This window comes from Marmota flaviventris, chromosome 17 (assembly GCF_047511675.1).
Source record: "Marmota flaviventris isolate mMarFla1 chromosome 17, mMarFla1.hap1, whole genome shotgun sequence".
NCBI lineage: Eukaryota > Metazoa > Chordata > Mammalia > Rodentia > Sciuridae > Marmota > Marmota flaviventris.
In genome coordinates, this window is record NC_092514.1 from 67,321,499 (window position 1) to 67,339,319 (window position 17,821).

Sequence of the window (17,821 nt, forward strand, 5' to 3'; positions counted from 1 at the left end):
GTGGGGGCTCTTGGGTTCTTACTGGGGCTTCCAGGAGTTACTGTGAGCTGTCCTCCTCCGAGGAGGTCAAAACACCTCTGATGGTGCCAGCCCCACGCCCAGGCCTGGCGGAAGGACCCAGCACGGCCCTCGAGACACCAGTACACCAACAAGGTCTTCCTGCTGGTTGCCTGAACTTCCAGCCGACTCCTAGCTCTCAGCACTTCTGGTCTGTTCCTTCTCATGTGAGAGAATGTTCCAGTGTGACGCTTTCTTTTTTCTTTTCTGGTTTGAGGCGTTGAACCCATGGGTGCTGTACCACTGAACCACATTGCCAGTTCTTTTTCTTTTTCTTTTTTGGTACTGGGGAGTGAATCCAAGGGCACTGTATCCTTGAGCCACATCTCCAACCCTTTTTATTTTATTTTATTTTTTATTTTGAGACAGGGTCTCACTAAGTTGTGGAGGCTGGCCTTGAACTTGTGACCCTCCTCTCTCAGCCTCCTGTTAGCTGGGATTATAGGCGTGGCCACTGCGCGCCGCCTGGCTTCCATTGTTGTACTTTAAATGCCAGTTTGGCTGGACGTGAAATGGAAACCTAGAGATATTTTAAAGTGTAATTTACTTGACAATAAACTGTTTCAGAAAATAGATTTTAGAGGTTTATTTAGCAGACCGAAGTCTCTTTTCTTCTTGGTTCACTCCATTGCTCCTTGGATTCCTCTATGGCCCTTAAATGTATAGTTTAGAAATGTCATTCTTGAACGTTTCTCAGAATCTTCCAGTGACTTTTTTTCTGCCAGCTGAAATCAGACTCCCTGTCCTGGACCCGGGGCTTCCGGTCCCAGCTCTCCAAGAGCAAGATCCTTTGTCCTTGGCCTCCATGTTAAAATCCCTCTCGGCAACGAAGGCTCCAAACAAAATGCCTCCTTGGTTGTAAAACTCTCTCTTAACTTTCCAGGTGGGCAGGATTTGGAAAAGTCGTGTATCTGTCACATTGTCACCTATGATGTCATTTTTGCATTGGCTCTATTTCCTTGACTGGCTTTAAGCTCTCTCAACACAGAACTCAGGGCTGGTGGTGTATGTAGCTCATACGTGTCTGGCTTGCCCTGGGTTCCATGCCCGGCAGCACTAGAAGCCATCTGAACCCAGAATTCTTTAGGCTCTTTTATTTTTATTGGCCTGAAGTGCTTAACCCACGGTCTTGTACAGTAAGACAATGAAGATGAGCTGAGAGCGGTGGCACAGACCTATAATCTCAGCAACCCCGGAGGCTGAGACAGGAGGATGGTGCGTTCAAAGCCAGCCTCAGCAATGGCAAGGCGCTAAGCAACTCAGTGAGACCCTGTCTCTAAATAAAATACAAAATAGGGCTGGGTTGTGGCTCAGTGGTTGAGTGCCCCTGAGTTCAATCCCTGGTACCAAAAAAAAAAAAAAAAAAAAAAGATGAAAGAGCCCAGAGATTTCTAACATGTAAATGTGGGAATCCTAACATGTTTTAAAAAGAATGAATGAAAAAAAATTAAAAAGCCAAAAATCTGGGATAAGATGCAGATTCCAGTTTGATGTAGTTATTTAATGTTGGAGATTTTCAAAGAATTATGTAATAAAACCAAAAATTATTTTCTCTGGGTGTAGATCAGTGACCCCAGAGAAAATGTGGTGTGAAAAAACACAACTTTTTTTTTTTTTTTTAATTTATAACTCAAGGGATATTAAAAATGTCACAAGAATCTTTGATTCTCTAAAACCCAAAACAAAACAGTCAGATATTTGCTGTGGTTTCAGATGAAAGTTCCTAGATGAAAATCCTTATATTACATGATCTAAGAGGTATGGGACTCCAGGCCGAGTTAATTCCAGAATAACCCTGCCAGAAGAGCCCTTGGCACCACGATAGTGGAATCATAAATGTCACTATGAAGTAATAGGCTGTTTAAAGAGATCACAATCAGACAGGAATTCCAATCCCCAGGGAAGGTCTTTTCCTCTGAGGAGCCACCAGACACCCAGGGTAATCTGGGTGGGGACACTTGGACACCACATATTTGATAAGAATTGGGAACAGGGTCTTTAGACACAAATGTGTTTGAATTCTTCCTTAAGCCCCCACCCCCACTGTGAAAAATTTGCATCCTAATTACTTAAAACTGCTTTTGGATAAGCTAGATAAATTGACATCTGCTACATTAGATTAGAGAACAATGTGTTCTTGTGTCATGAGGATGCTGATGTTGTGGTCATGAACTAGGAGTGGCCTCTGTTTTGGTGTGTGTGACCTACAGTTAAGGTACCTCATCCCACCCCACCCCACCCCGCCCCGCCCCGTCCCATTAAAGTAATTAAGGCAAATTTCACATAGTGAATGGCATAGATCTAAAACGTGCAATTTGGTGAGTTCTCCAGTGTCTGTGCCTGCACAGGTACCCCAGTGCCGTGAGTTACATTGACCGTCTTCAGATGCTGAGCCAACTTGGTATTACCGGACAAACCCACTTAGTCATGATGTTGTATTATCCTTTTTATATTTTTCTGGATCAGATTTGCTAAGATTTTGTTTTTAATTTTCCCTTCTTATCATGTCTGTGCCAAGGTTCGGGATTGGGTTTTTTTCTGATCTCATAAAAAGAGTTTAAAAGTGTTCCCTTCTCTTCTGTTTTCTGAGAGGGTTTGTGCAAGATTGAATTCACCCATGAAACTTTGCCAGCTCCAAGATTTTGCCCTATATTTTCTCCTAAGAGATTTTGTCATTTTAGGCATTACATTTATATTTTTGATCTGAGTTAGCTTTTGTTTGTGGGTGTTAGGGAAATGCCCAATTTTCATTGTGTTACATGTTAATATCCAATTTTCCTCATACCATTTGTCAAAAAAGACCATTCTTTTCCCCCATTGAATGGTCTTGTCACCCTCGTTGAATATTATTTATTTAATAATCAACATATTTGTAAGGGGTTTTTCTAGGCTCTCTCTTCCATGAGTTTATAGGTCTGTCTTTAAATGTCACTACCATACTGTTTTTTAAATTTTTTTTATGTAGTTGTAGATGGACAGCATGCCTTTATTTTACTTATAAATTTTTAATGTGGAGCTGAGGAACAAACCCAGTGCCTCACACATGCTAAGCAAGTGCCCTGCCACTGAGCCCCAGCCCTACCATACTGTTTTGATTACTGTAATTTTGTAGTTAGGTATGGAAATCAGGAAGTGTAAGGCTTTCAGCTTTATTCTTCCTTTTCAACACTGTTTAGGCTATTCTGGGTCCCTTGAGGTTCCATGAGGATTTTATAATGGGCTTTTATATTTCTGAAAAAAAAAAATCATTGGGATCTTGGTAAGGGTTGCATTAAATATGTATGTCACTTTGAGTGGTATTGGCATTTTAATAATTTTAAGTCATTCATAAATATAGTATGTTTTTATTTATGTATTATTTAATTTCATTAAGCAATGTTTTATACTTTTCATCGTATAAGTATTTGCTTTTTTGGTTAATTCCTGCTTTATTCTTTTTTTTTTGAAATGGAACTGTTTTTATACTATCCTTTTCAGATTGTTCATTGTTAACATCTATAAATATAATGGATTTTGTGAGTGTGTGTGTGTGTGAGAGAGAGAGACTTGTAGGGTTTTCTATATACAATATCATATATGAAAGAGATTATTGTACTTCTTCCTTTCCAATTTTGATTTAAATTTTTTTTTCTTGTCTAATTGCTCTGGCTGGAACTTGCAATACTATGTGAAATAGATGTGGCAAAATTGGGTATCTTTGCCTTGTTTTAGAGGCAGCATGTGTAGGAAAAAAAACTTAGGTAAATCAACATTTGAGTCTCTCTGACCCAGGTGATTTATTTAACTTTTCTGGTATCTTAGTTTCCCATATTTAAAATATGGTCAGTAATGTGGGTTTTTTTCTGTTTTTTTTTTATTATTATGAAAGGGTATTAAATTTGGTCAGAAGTTTTATGTACATTAATTGAGATGATCATGAGTTTTCCCCCTTTGTTCTATTAATGTGACATATTGCAGTGACTAACTTCCATCTGTTGAACCATCCTTGCATTCCAGGAATACATCTCAATTGGTCTTTTAACATGCTGCTTAATTTGAGTTGCTAGAATTTTGTGGAGGATTTGTGTCAATGTTCATAAGAGATTCCTGTCTGTGGTTTTCTTGAAGTGTTTTTCTGGTTTTGGTTCAAGGTAAATACTGCCCTCATAGAATGAGTTAGGAAGTATTCCTTCCTCTTCAATATTTTTGGAAAAGCTTGAAAAAAATATCAATATTAGTTTTTCTTTAAAATGTTTAGCAGAGTTCACTAGTGAAGTCATCAGGTCTAGGGATTTTCTTTCTTAATAGATTTCTTTTTTGCTTTGGTTTTGGTGATAGGGATTAAACCCAAGTCTTCATGAATGCTAAATAAACACTGAAACTCTGCTACACCCAAGCTTGTCTGTAGATTTTTGATTACTGATTTAGTCATCTCCTAATAGTTATAGGTTCATGCAGATTTCATATTTTTCTTTATGATTTAGTCTCGGGAGGTTTTATGTTTCTAGTAATTTGAATATTTTATCTAGGTTATCCAGTTTGAGGACATTTAATTCTTCATAACATGCTCTTATACTTCTTTTTATTTCTTTTGGATCATGAGCAATATTCAGCTGTCATTTCTGATTTTAGTAATTTGGATCTTCTATTTTTATTACTCTACCTAACTAAAAGTTGTCAATTTTATCACTTTTTTCAAAGGACCAACTTTTGGATTCACTGATTTTTTCTTCATTTTTTGAGAGGAGGATGTACTAGGGGTTGAACCCAAGGGTGCTTAATCACGGAGAAACATCCTCAGCCCTTTTTTAAAATTTTTATTTGAGACAGGGTCTCACTAAGTTACTTAGGCTTTGCTGAGTTGCTGAGACTGACCTCAAACTTGTGAACCTCCAGCCTCAGCCTCCCAAGTCCCTAGGATTATAGGCATGCATCACTACATCTGGTTATTGTTTTTATATTCTTAATTTTATTTATCTCTGGCCTACTCTTTATTATTTTCTTTCCTTCTGCTTTCTCTAATTTGTCTTCTTTTTTTCTAGTTCTTTAAGGTGTAAAGTTAGGTTGTTGCTTTACAATGTTTCTTGATTTTTATTTTGTTTCATTTTATTTGAGATGGGGTTTCCTTATGTTGTCCCTATGTGTTCCAGGCTGGTCTTAAACTTCTGGGCTTAATCTTGCTAAGTTGTTTAGGGCCTTTCATTTGTTGAAAAAGGTCTAACTTAGCCAGGCACTGTGGTGTGTGCCTGTAATCCCAATGTCTCAGGAGGCTGAGGCAGGAGATGTAAGTTTGAGGCCAGCCTCAGAAAACTAGCAAGGCCCTAAACAACTTAGCAAGACTCTGTCTCAAAATAAAAAATAGAAAGGACTGGGGATATTTCTCAGTGTTTAAGCATCCCTTGGTTTAATCCCTATTACCAAGAAAAACAAACAAACTTCAATCCATTGAATTGCCTTGGTTCCTTGTCTAAGATCAGTTAACTGCATCTATGTGGATCTATTTTAGGGCTCTGTTCTGGTCCATTGATCTATTTTTATTTTCTTTCACCAATACCACAGTCACGATTATTGTAACTTTCCAGTAAACTTTGAAGTCAGGTAGCCCTCTGACATTTTTATTCTCCTTCAATATCTTATTAGCTATTCTGAATCTTTTGTCTCTCCAGGTGACCTCCAGCATCAATTTGTCAGTATTCACAAAACAAATTGCCAAGATTTTTATTGGGATAGCACTGAATACGTGGAGCAAGTGGTGGGGAAACTGTCCTCTTGACCATCCTGAGTCTTCTTGTCCATGAATGTAGATTCCCTTTGTTAACTTGATTTCTCTCATTAGAGCTTTATGGTTTCCCTCAAGTAGTTAATATAGATATTTTGTTAGATTTATACCGAAGTATTTTATTTTTGGAGGGTGCTACTATAAATGGTATTGCTTTTAATGTCGCATTCTACCTCTTCGTTGCCTATATGTACGAAAGAGACCAACTCTTGGATATTAACCTTGTATCCTGTAACCCTGATGTAATCTCTTCTTAGATCTGGGATTTCAGAGGGTTGATTCTTTCTGATTTTATGCATAGACAATTACCTTATCTGTGGATAGACAGTTTCATTTCTTCCTTCCCAATAGCATGCCTTTTATTTCCTTTCTTAATACATCAAACAAGACTTCTAGTATAATGTGGATCAAGGAGCAATAAGAAGCAATATCTTCATCTATTCCTGCTCTTAGCAATAAAGCCTCTAGTTTTTGACTGTGAAGTATGTCAGTTGTAGGGTTTTTGTATATGATTTTTTATCAAGTTGTTTGCTGAGTTTTTAAAAAAATAAAGAGTGAGTATTGGATCTTGTCAAATGGTTTTTCCGCATCTGTTGGTTTGATCATGTCATTATTCATTCGCCTTTGAGGTGATGGATTCAAGGAATTGATTTTTAATGTTGAACCAGCTGTGCAGACGTGGGATAAATCCCACTTGGTCATGGTGTGTACTTAAAAAAAATACATTGAGGGCTGGGGTTGTGGCTCAGTGGGAGAGCGCTTGCCTCGCATGCATGAGGCTCTGGGTTTGATCCTCAGCACCACATAAAAAATATGTAAATAAAAATAAAAATATTAAAAAAATACATTGATAGGTTCAATTGCTAATATTTTGCTAAAGATTTTTTCCATCTATGTACATAAGAGGCATTGGTCTGTAGTTTTCTTTTGTAATACCTTTGTGTGGATTTGGTGTTAGGTTCATGCTGGTCTTATACAATGGGATAGGACTATATCTGTCCTCTGTGTCTATCTTCTGGAAGATACTGTAGAAAATTGGTGTCATTTCTTCCTTAAATGTTGGGTAGAATTCATCCCATAGCTTGGATCTGGAGTGTCCTCCCAAGGCTCAGTATTGAAGGCTTGGTCCCCAGTTGGTGGTGCTATTGTGAGGTGGTGTCCAGTAGGCCACTGGGGCATACCTGGGAAGGGTAGGTCTTGTCCCCAGCCCTTTCCTGCCACCATGAGATGAGCAGCTTTGCTGGGCTGTGCCCTTCCGCCATCATGTTCTACCTCATCTTAGGCCAATGGAGCCGGCAGACAGTGGACGGCAGCCTTTGAAACCATGAGCCACAATCAATCTTTTATTCTTTCCTTTAAGTTGTTTTACTTAAGAATTTTGTCACAGCAGTGAACCTGACTACCACGTCACTTATGCCTGGTATTTTCTGTCCTGGAAGTTTATTATTATTTCAATTTCTTTCACAGATACAGGCCTCTCCAGATTGTCTGTTTCTTTGTGTTGTGGCAGTTGTCTTTCAAGGACTTGGTCTGTTTTTGTCAAGGTTATCATACTTATGTGCACAGGTTTTTTCATAATATTTCTTTATTGTCCCTTCAATGTCTGTGGGACATTAGTACCAATGTCATCTTTTTTATTTCTGATATTAATGGTTTGGGTCTTTTTTTCTTAACCTGGCTAGAAGGTTATCAAAACAAAACAAGGTTAATAAAAGAAATTAATCTCTTAATAAAACCAGTTCTTTGTTTTATTGATTTTCTTTATTTATTTCTTGTTTTCAGTTTCATTGATTCCTGGTCAAAATTTTATTGTTTCTTTTCTTCTGCTTACATTGGAATTAATTTCCTCTGCTACGTCTAGTTTCCTAATAAGGAAGTTAAGTTATTATCTTTAGGTCTTTTTTTCTTTTCTCATGTATGCATTTAAGACTATAAGTTGCCCTATTAGCACTTCTTTCATCCCATACCACCAATTTTGATGTTTTATTTTCATTTTTCACTTAGTTACAGATATTTTAAAATTTCTCATGAGGCTTGTCCTTTGACTCAAGTGTTATTTAGAAGTGTGTTGTTTAATCTTCAAATATTTTGGGATTTTAAATCTTCCAATTATTGATTTCCAATTCTGTTTCATTTTGGTCTGAAGGTAGACATTGTATGATTTTTATTCTTTCATATTGTTCAGGTGTGTGTTATGGCCCAGAATATAATTTACATTGGCACATTAGTCAGTAACAAAATGCCTGAGATAATAAAAAGAGAAAAAATTTATTTTGACTCAGTTTCAGGTTTCACTCCATGATTGATTGGACCTGTTACTTTGGGCCTGTGGCAAGGCAGCACATCATTGCAGGAGTGTGTGGCTGCTCACTTTGTGGTGGCCAGGAAGCAAAAAGAGAGGGAAGGGACAAGACAGAGGCATCCCCAAGTCCCCTTAAAGGGCATGGCCCCTATGACCTCAAACCTCCCGGTGGGCACCAGTGCCGATGGCACTATGGGCTGGGGACTAAGGGTCTAACATATGTGTCTTTGGAGGACGTTTAAGAGCCATCCTATTGCACTTGGTGTTTCATATGCGCTTGAGAATAACGTGTGATCTCTTGTTGTTGAACTGATTTATGGATTTTCGTTATATCCAGTGGGTTGATGGTGTGGTTGAACTCAGCTGATGCATTGGCTGATTTTCTGGCTGCTAGATCTGCCGTTTCTGATGGAGGGATATTGAAGTCTCCTGCTATAACAGTGGGCCCATCTACTTTTCCTTTGTGGTTTTATCAGTTTCTGCCTCACGGATTTCGATGCTCTGCACAGTAAGGGTTGTTCTGTCTTCTTGGGGAACTGACTCTTTATCATTATGTGATGCTCCTCTTCATCCCTGACAACTCACCTCACTCGGAACTCTTCTGAATCAACATAGCTATTCTTGCTTTCTTTTGATAAGTGTTAGCATGGTACATCTTCCCACAGCCATTAACTATTCACCCATGTGTCTTTCTATTCAAAGCAGGTTTCCCATAGACAGCATGCATTTGAGTTTATATATATATATATTTTAATATTTATTTTTTAGTTGTAGTTGGACACAATACCTTTATGGTATTTATTTATTTATTTTTTTATGTGCTGCTGAGGATTGAACCCAGGGCCCTGCATGTGCTAGGCAAGCACTCCACCGCTGAGCCACAATCCTAGCCCCTTGGGTTTATATTTTGATCCATTCTGACAACCTTTGCCTTTTAATTGATGCATTAAGATCATCAATGTTTAGGCGATTTTTAAAACTTTTTATTTATTTATTTTTATTTGTTCTAATCAGTTATAGATGACAGCTGAATGCTCTTTGATTCATTGTACACAAATGGAGCACAAGTTTTCACTTCTCTGGTTGTACACAAAGTAGGGTCATACCAGTCATGCAATCATACATGTACCTAGGGTACTCATGTCCCTCTCATTCCACCATCTTACCTAGCCCCATACCCCATCCCTTCCTCTACATTCCCTTTATCCAATCCAAAGTTCTTCCACTTGTCCCATGTCCCCCCATTATGTAACAAATACAGAAGTTTTAATAAACTGTGTCAAAAATCACCTTACCTGGGTCTGGGGATATAGCTCCGTTGGTAGAGTGCTTGCCTTGCATGCACAAGGCCTTGGGTTCAATCCCCAGCACTTCCAACAAAACAAAACAACAACAACAACAACAACAACAAAAACCACCCAAAACCAAAAACTGACCTTTGTAGGTAAGATTCTTTTTGCCTATTCTTATATTCCACTCCATTTCTGCCTTTTGTGGTTTTAACAGTATTTTTAATGATTCCATCTGCTTTCCTTTCTCACTATGGCAGTCATACTTTTTAAAAAGTCTTTCTTAATGGTTACCCTAAAGTTTGTAATATACAGTTGTAACTAGTTCAAGTCCACTTTCAAACAACATCACACCACTTCAAAGGTAATGCAAGTCCCATATAATAAAAAAAAATCCCAGTTCCTTCCCCCGTTCCCTGTAGCAACGCTGTCCTTCATTTCATTTAAGCATAAGCAAATGTGCATCCTAAGCAAACGTGAGCAAATACATGGTTGATCTTACAACTTTGAAGAAACATCAAGAAGGAAAACGGAAGTTTTTAATTTTACCTTCACTTACTGCTACTCCAGTGCTGCGAGTTTATGTAGATACGAGTTTCTGACTTACATAATTTTCTGTCATTCTGTAGAACTTCTTGTGACATTGCTTGCAAGGCAGGTCTACCAGCAAAACCTTTTCTTAATTTTTGTTTGCCTGAGGAAAAGTCTTTAATTTTTCTTTTACTTTTGAAAGAATTTTGTGGGGTGCAGATTTCTAGGTTGGTAGTTTTCTTCTGTTATAACTTAAAATATTTTCTTTCACTCTCTTCTTTCTTGCATGGTTTCTGAGAAGGTGAAATTTTTATAATTTTTATTAAGTGTAGTTCTTTTCTTTGATCCCTACCCCAACCTCTTTCAAGATTTTTTTCCTTTTTTTTTTTTTTAATTTAAAATAAGTTTTCCTCCTGTGCTGCTGGGGATCAAATGCAGAGGCTTGCGAATGGTAAGCGAGTGCTCTACCACCGAGCTACACCTCAGTCCTGCAATTTGAATATTATACACTAGGTATAGGCATTTTTTTTCCTTTTAAAACTGAAATTGATCAAATCATACTGTTTTATCGTGTGCATATATCAATAAAAATAAAAAAAAAAAAACCTGCCTGATATCCTCTGACTTTCCCGGATCCGTGGCTGGTGTCTGACATTAGATTGAGGAAATTCTCAGTCATTATTGCTTCAAATGTTTCCTTTGTTCCTTTGTTTGCCTTCTCTCTTCTGGTATCCCAATATGTGTATGTTACACTCTTTGTAGTGTTTCCACAGTGCTTGGGTATCTTGTTCTGCTTTTAGCTTTTTATTTCTTTGCTTTTCGGTTTTGGAAGTTTCTATTGAAACATTCCCCAACTCAGAGATTCTTTCCTTCATTATAGCCAGAGTACTCATGAGCGCATCAAAAGTATTCTGCATTTCTGCTAGAACATTTTGATCATTAACTTTTAGATTTTATTCTTTCTTAGAATTTCCAGCTCCCTGCTTACATTACCTGTTTCTGTGGGCTGTCTACTTTATTCGAGCCTTTTGCACATTAGTCAATTATTTTAAATTCCCAGTCTGATAATTCCAACCACACTGCGTTATCTGACTCAGGTTTTGATGTTTGCTTCACGATCCTGGTACTGCAGATGGAACCCTTTGCCTCACATATGCTAGGCAAATACTCTACCACTGAGTTATATCCTCTTCCCTTTTTAAAAAAAATTTGAACCGGGCATGGTGGTGCATGCCCACAATCGCAGCAGCTTTGGAGGCTGAGGCAGGAGGAATGCAAGTTCGAAGTCAGCCTCAGCAACTCACCATAGCCCTAAGCAACTTAGTGATACTTTGTCTCAAAATAAAAAATAAAATGGGCTGAGGATGTGGCTCAATGGTTAAGTACCCCTGGGCTCACTCCCCAGTGGAAGACCCCCAGATAGGGTCTCACTAAGTTGCCCAAGCTGACCTCGAGTTTTCTGTCTTCCTGCCTTGGCTTTCCAAGTAGCTGGGATTATAGGTATGTACCACCACGCTGAGCAGTGATTTTTTTTTTTCTTGATAACTGAACTAATGTACCAGATAAAAGAAACCTTGGTGAATGTACATTTAGTACCATGGTGGTTAAGAAGCGGGGAAAGAGGAAGTGTCCCTAGTTCTGTGATTAGGGCCCAATCTTTTGGAGAGCCTGTGCCTCTGACTATGATTTTCACAAGTGCCACGTAGCCTTCCCCTGCCCCTCTCAGGTGGAATGGAGAGTTGAGTTATTTCCCTTCCCTTAGTTGGTTAGGCTCTTAAAAAAAAAAAAAATTCAATAATGTAGGCACTGGGGAAATAGTTTTTCCTGAGTGCAGGCTATGTTAAGATAAATAGAATGCTCTGGTGTATTTAAAGATTGTTGCTTTTCTTCTCCCTCTTCTGGAAGCATGAGGGGATTTTTCTTTTATATATATATATATGTGTGTGTGTGTGTGTGTGTGTGTGTGTATCTTTGGTACTGGGGATTGAACTCAGGGGCACTCAACCACTGAGCCACATTCCAGCCCTATTTTGTATTTTATTTAGAGACAGGGTCTCATTGAGTTGTTTAGTGCCTCGCTCAGTTGCTGAGGCTGGCTTTGAACTCGAGATCCTCCTGCCTCAGCCTCCCAAGCTGCTGGGATTACAGGCATGTGTCATTGCGCCCGGCTTTTCTGTAATATTTATTGTGAGAACCTGGTTGAGCTCCTAGAGGTACAACTCACAAAAGTGTGGGAGAGGAGGCTGGGGTGTGGCTCACTGGGAGAGGCCCTGGGTTCCATTCCCAGTACTGCCAAAAAAAAAAGAAGCATAAGAGTCTTCAATAACTGGGCCCCCCACCCCGGGGTTTTCCTAGACTTGTCTACACAGAGCCTCCAGTAGTTGGTCAGTTAGAGTTTGGGTTTTCCTACTCTGGTTCCTCAGAGTTCTCTTGCTCTGATAAGTTGGTGATTCTGTCCGTCTGTCTTTCTATTTGGGGGACAGTGGTTTTGCCCGGTGACCTCACTTCTCAGATCCAGCAGAGTTGTGGATTTTTCAGTTGGTTCAGCTGTTTACTTGTTAGGATGAGAGCGGTGGTTTCCAAATTGCTTATGTGCCAGAGTGGAAGCGGTGGTGCTCTAGGTAGCAGTTTTTAAAAATTATCAACTGGATGCTGTGACGGTGGACTGTGGACATTCTGCTTTCTGTCTTGAGTGTTCTTTGTTCTCACTGGTGGCCAACCAGCAGGTTCTCTTGAGCTGCGGAGGCTGGTCTTAGGGTGTCACCTCTACTCCTAGCCTCAACTGCTTGGGACTTTGGTGGGACTCAGGAGCTGTTCCTCAGGCTGCTCTAAGTTAACGGAACCCTGTTTTACAGCCCGTCTCATCCGTAGCAGGTGGCAGCGGAGCGCCTCCTGAGCTATTTTGGTCTCCTGGCTGTTGCTGGAATCTCTGTCCTGGGCCTGTGTAGGTCAGGGGTCAGCCAGGGATTCGAAGGAGTTTATATTAGATTTGGAAGCTTCTCCTCTGTGGCTGCTCCTCCCCAGGATTCCCCCACCACCAATATCCGTCTTCTGTGGTGGTCCTAATTCTGACACCTCAAGCCAGACAGGCCCCAGCTTTGGTCTCTGTTGCTACCAGCTTCAGGCTACAGACTAGGAAGTGTCCCCAGGAAAAATCTGAAACAGATCCAAACCAGCATGGCTTCCTTCTTTCAAGGGTTTGATCTCTTCCAGTTTCTGCCTGTCGTGGTTATTTTCTATCGTCTTTATAATTTTTCTTTTTAGAATATTGCCTAGAATTTACTATTGTTATCTAGAAGAAGGTGGTTCTAGAAAGACTATTATTTCCTCAAATGGAATTATTTGATTTTTACAAGAGAAGGCAATCCCAACTTTTGCTTGATTGTCAAAGCTCATGTCACTCCATGTGCCCCTTACTGGTAATGAAGAATACAGTCGATGCTTCAAACTATGGCAGGCCTGGTAACCCCTGCTCTCTATAACAGCCTGTATCTTGATGGCAGGAGGGAAACCACTCATGGAGGGCCACCCCAAGGCTATGCACTCTACTGATTCTTCTCAATATTTCAAATTTTATTTCGGGTCTGATTATATCAGAAAACTGTATCCTCAGGTAGCACGGCCTGGCCCCTTTAGATTTACTTCTGCTGAATTGCCCTTGAGCATCATGCTCTAGTCTCCAGGCCACAAGCCACAGAAGGACCATCCTAATCACACAGTTATATTTTTTGTTAAGAATGTAACTGGGCAGCTGGGTGCAGGGCACATGCCTGTAATCTCAGAGGCTCAGGATGCTGAGGCAGGAGGATTGCGAGTTCAAAGCCAGCCTCAGCAAGTTAGCAAGGCCCTGCCTCTAAATAAAATATGAAAAGGGCCAGGGATGTGGCTCAATGGTTAAGCACCTCTGGGTTCAATTCTCAGTACCAAAAAAAAAAAAAAATGTGAATAGGCAGTCTGTGGTGCAGGGTCCCCTAGAGGAGGAGCCACTAGAAGATTTCTCAGATCCAAAGGCCAGAAAAAGCTCAGCTTTTCCTAAGAAATTAATGATTTCTTTGGGAAATTTTAATTTCCAAAGACTGATAATGTTTGGGCACTAAGATGCTCAGAGGCAGAGGCAGATATTTATTTATATATATGTGTGTGTATGTACGTATGTATGTATAAATATATATATTTATGTATATATATTGGGGGGGGTAGGGTGGTACTGGAGATTTAACCCAGGAGCATTTTTACCACTGATCCACATCCCCAGCCCTTTTAATTAATTAATTTATTTATTTATTTAATTTTGAGACAGGGTCTTGCTAAGTTGCTTAGGGGCCTGGCTGAGTTGCTGAGGCTGGCTCTGCACTTGCGAACCTCCAGCCTCAGCCTCCTGAGCTGCAGGGTTTATAGGTGTGTGCCACCACACTCTGCCAGACTATATTTTTGAACTTCTCTCCTACTTACCTTTATTTATTCAATTATGTTTATTTCTGCCAGATACCTTACCTCCCTTTTACAGAGATAGAGGGGAGGGACATCATCAGAATCATTAAGAGCCGAGGATGTGGCTGTCCCTCCTAACATTCTTATCATCCCTCTTTTGGGACTGAGTTAGCAGCCCCAGATTCTAATCCATGTAAGAATTTCATCTTCAACCCAAAGCGAATTTACTCATCTTCCCTTCCATCTAATTCACCAGTTGGTATTCAAGAAATCAGTTTTCAAAGAACTCGATTTGCCCTGAAAGGGCAGAGATGAAAGATGTTTGAAGGACTGTTCTCCTGGCTCCGAGGAGATGTTCCAGATCATTGTAAATGACAGGATCGTCACTGGAAGGGGGAAGAGATTCTCGTGGCAGTTTCTCTGATAGGGAGGACAGTCATCTGGGTGTCAAGTGCTGCTATGTTTCATTTGTAATCAATCCCAGGTCTCCTCTTGACAGCACAGAGCCAAGGTTGAGTCTGATGAGGTGCATGTGGTCATCCTTTCCTAGGTGGAGCCAGAGCTTGTGACGGAAGCATTGGGCCTGAGCAGCAGCAAGATCCTCCTCTTATTTTCGATCTCCAAGAAGACACTGCAGAAGGGGAGCCTCTACAGAGAGCGGGTGCCGAGTACCAGGCCGTGCTGCCCAAGGTCAGGAAGGTTCTCGCAGACGTCCTTCAAGACATTGCCAATGACAACATCTCCAGAGCCGATTACACACAGGATCCTTCAGTAATTCCCTGTTGTAATCCCTACCAAATCGCCTGCCGCTGCCAAACCACGTAACCGGCCAGTTTTTCCACTGAGGGATGGCTGGAAATCAGACGGGCAGGTTCGCTTTCAAACTTGATTTACCCTCTTTACCAACCTAGGCTATAAAAACAAGTCTCGGAATTTTGTCTGGGGGCCACCACTTGGCAACTCCTCTTTGCATACTTTCCCTTTTCCGTGCTGTCCTGAGGGATGCCCCTGAGCAGAGCTGGGTCTGGGGTGGTGAGTGTAGTGCAATGGAACGCTCACCGGCTTCAGAGTCAGGCACAGGTTCCAGCCCCAGGATTTGACCTTGGGCAGTTCACCTCACTTGCAAGGTGATTTCAAAGGTTAAGTAAAGCAGTTTATGAAAATGCATCGTGTGTCACCTGACACAGAGCAGATACCTGGTGTGTTTTAGTTTCCTCTTCACATTAGCATAGACTGGTACCAACCAGTATGTGCAGACCATCCCCATCTTTATTTTTCTTTTATGTTGCTGGGGATTGAACCCAGGGCCTCATGCATGCCGGGCAAGTGCTCTACCACTGAGCTACACCCCAGCTCTTCCATCTGTAATAGGCATACAAATCACCTGAGATCCTGTAAAAATGCAGACTCTGGCTCCGAAGGTGTGGAGGCGCCTGAGCACTCACACCTCTGGCAGGCTCCCAGGGGATGCCGGGAGCAGCGAGGGAGCTGGACCAGATGAAGTCAGGTCCCTTTCCAGGTCTCGGAGCACGAGAGTCCAGGGCTAAGCCCGTGACCCCTTCCTCCTTCCCCCCTTTTAAAGGTCAAGTGAGTGTAGTGTCAAGACTTCTTCCTGAACCCTGAAGCTCCCAAGAAATAAAGTTTAAGAAAACTAAAAAATGCATTGCCATGATTTTATTATTAGTGTCCTAAATGGGACTTGAAGGTAATAAATGATTTATTCCAATCACTGCAAAAATACTTTGCCTGGCTAAAATAGTTTCTCTCTACATGGATGTAATATACAAGAAATACAATTCAAAGAGATTTTCCTATACATACATTTTTTTACACAGCATACATTTAAAAAGGATGCCCTTTTTCATATAAAATTCCGGTTATATACCAATATGGTTAGCTAACATTTACACTGTGGTTTGAAGATATTTTAAACAGCGTGGTATGGATACAGTGTCCCCCATGCCCACAGGCAGCCAGGGCCAAGGGGCATGGGTGAGGCGTTAGCCGCGTCCTGTGGCTTAGGCAGTGCAGCACCCAGGACTGTCCCCTTTCTGCTCACACAATCGCACTCCATTCTTCCACCTTCCTTGTTCTCTCCAAAACCACCTGACAGGGGGTGTCCTGATTTCTGAGGTGCACAACTCGTCATGACTGCTTCGTTTTGCCCTTCTGACTTCCACGGCACAAGATTATCTACCAAAATCAAAACAGAACGGCCTTACTCTTCCCAGGAAAAGGCTGGTGGGCAGGCAGGCTGTGTCACCCGCATGGCAGGCTGTGCCATGGGGGCTGGCAGGGGAGGCTGGGCACTGAGGAGCTTTTCCATCTGAACCACAATTTGACTCTCACTTGGACACCACGTCTTATGTAGGTGCAGGCGAGGATGGCACAGATTCTGAAATGCTACCTATGTATAAAATGTGTGCGCACGTGTATGTGTGTACTTTAACAAAAGGCTCATCTTGTAAACACAGCCTGCTAACTCATTATAGAAGTCAGTAGACACCCTCGGTCCCAATTGCCTTACTTACTCTTGCTCACAGGGTTAAGACTGTCTCCCAAAATGCACAGAATTGAACATTGGCCTGTTACTGAAACAGAGGTTGCTCACCCTCCCGAAGACAGCCTCTCCCTAAGCTGCCAGAAATGATCCACTTACTTTTCTTCCACTGTTCTCAGAGCAAAGTAAACCCCAAGGAGAAGACTGACGATATGTAGGGCCGCGTCAGTATATTTTGCAAAGATCACTAGTGACAACCCATGTTCTTAAGGCTGAGGCCCAGGGAGTCCTGAGGCAGACTCCCCAGGCAAGCCTGGGATCCTCTCTGAAAGAGACGTGGTTTTCACCAACCCGAGACTCCAGGATCCTTTTGGGGTCCCAGAAGCTATTAGGAATATGAGTAAAGAGACAGATATTTGCCACAGGCCTGTCAAGGATTAAGGCAGAGAGGGGGTAGTTTCTAGAATCTCTAGTTGGACATTGCTGCCCCTGTGGGCATACCTGAGGTGTGCCATGTCGAGCAGCTGCCAGGAGTGGTTGCCCCTGGTCCTCCTGTGGCCAGAGAAGCCTGCCAGCTGCTGATCCCATGCCTCAGAGGGAGCACTGGGCCCCCTTACCATCTACCTGCAGCCTCAGGGGCAAGCTGAGCTCTCGTGGCCACCACAGTGTCTCATGCCTGGCCTGCACGCAGGGCTGCCCGATATTCCCTGGGACCTGACTCAGTGATCAGCAGTCTCACAGGCAGGAAGCATCTGTCTTGCATTAAAGATTCTTGATGCAGTTTAAGCCAACTGTCACTCACTTGGTTCTTAAGCAGGTGGCAGGACAATGAGCTCGTTCCTAGCTTCCTGGCAGCATATATGTGAACGGGCTGGTGATAAGTTTGAGTATCAGTTTTTAAAGTAAGCATCTCCGATTCATATATATATTTTTAACCCCAAACAAATGCACAC

At 41.3% G+C, this 17,821-nt stretch overlaps 2 protein-coding genes and 1 non-coding gene across 5 annotated transcripts in view; 1 reads left to right on the forward strand and 2 right to left on the reverse strand.

The window, feature by feature from the left end:
* Positions 1–16,029, forward strand: part of Arsg (arylsulfatase G) — a 116,907-nt gene extending 100,878 nt beyond the window's left edge. For all 3 annotated transcript variants that reach the window (XM_071603511.1, XM_027946319.3, XM_071603512.1), the window contains exon 12: positions 14,919–16,029. In XM_071603511.1, the coding sequence (XP_071459612.1) occupies positions 14,919–15,193 (275 nt within the window). In that variant the 3' untranslated portion in view covers positions 15,194–16,029. The remainder of the gene's footprint in view (positions 1–14,918) is intronic.
* Trnaa-ggc (transfer RNA alanine (anticodon GGC)) lies at positions 15,649–15,720 on the reverse strand. Its single transcript has one exon. It is a non-coding gene; the product is annotated as a tRNA-Ala (tRNA).
* Positions 16,028–17,821, reverse strand: part of Wipi1 (WD repeat domain, phosphoinositide interacting 1) — a 29,126-nt gene continuing 27,332 nt past the window's right edge. Inside the window, exon 13 of the mRNA XM_027946325.2 lies at positions 16,028–16,561. Within this exon, the coding sequence (XP_027802126.1) occupies positions 16,514–16,561 (48 nt within the window). The 3' untranslated portion in view covers positions 16,028–16,513. The remainder of the gene's footprint in view (positions 16,562–17,821) is intronic.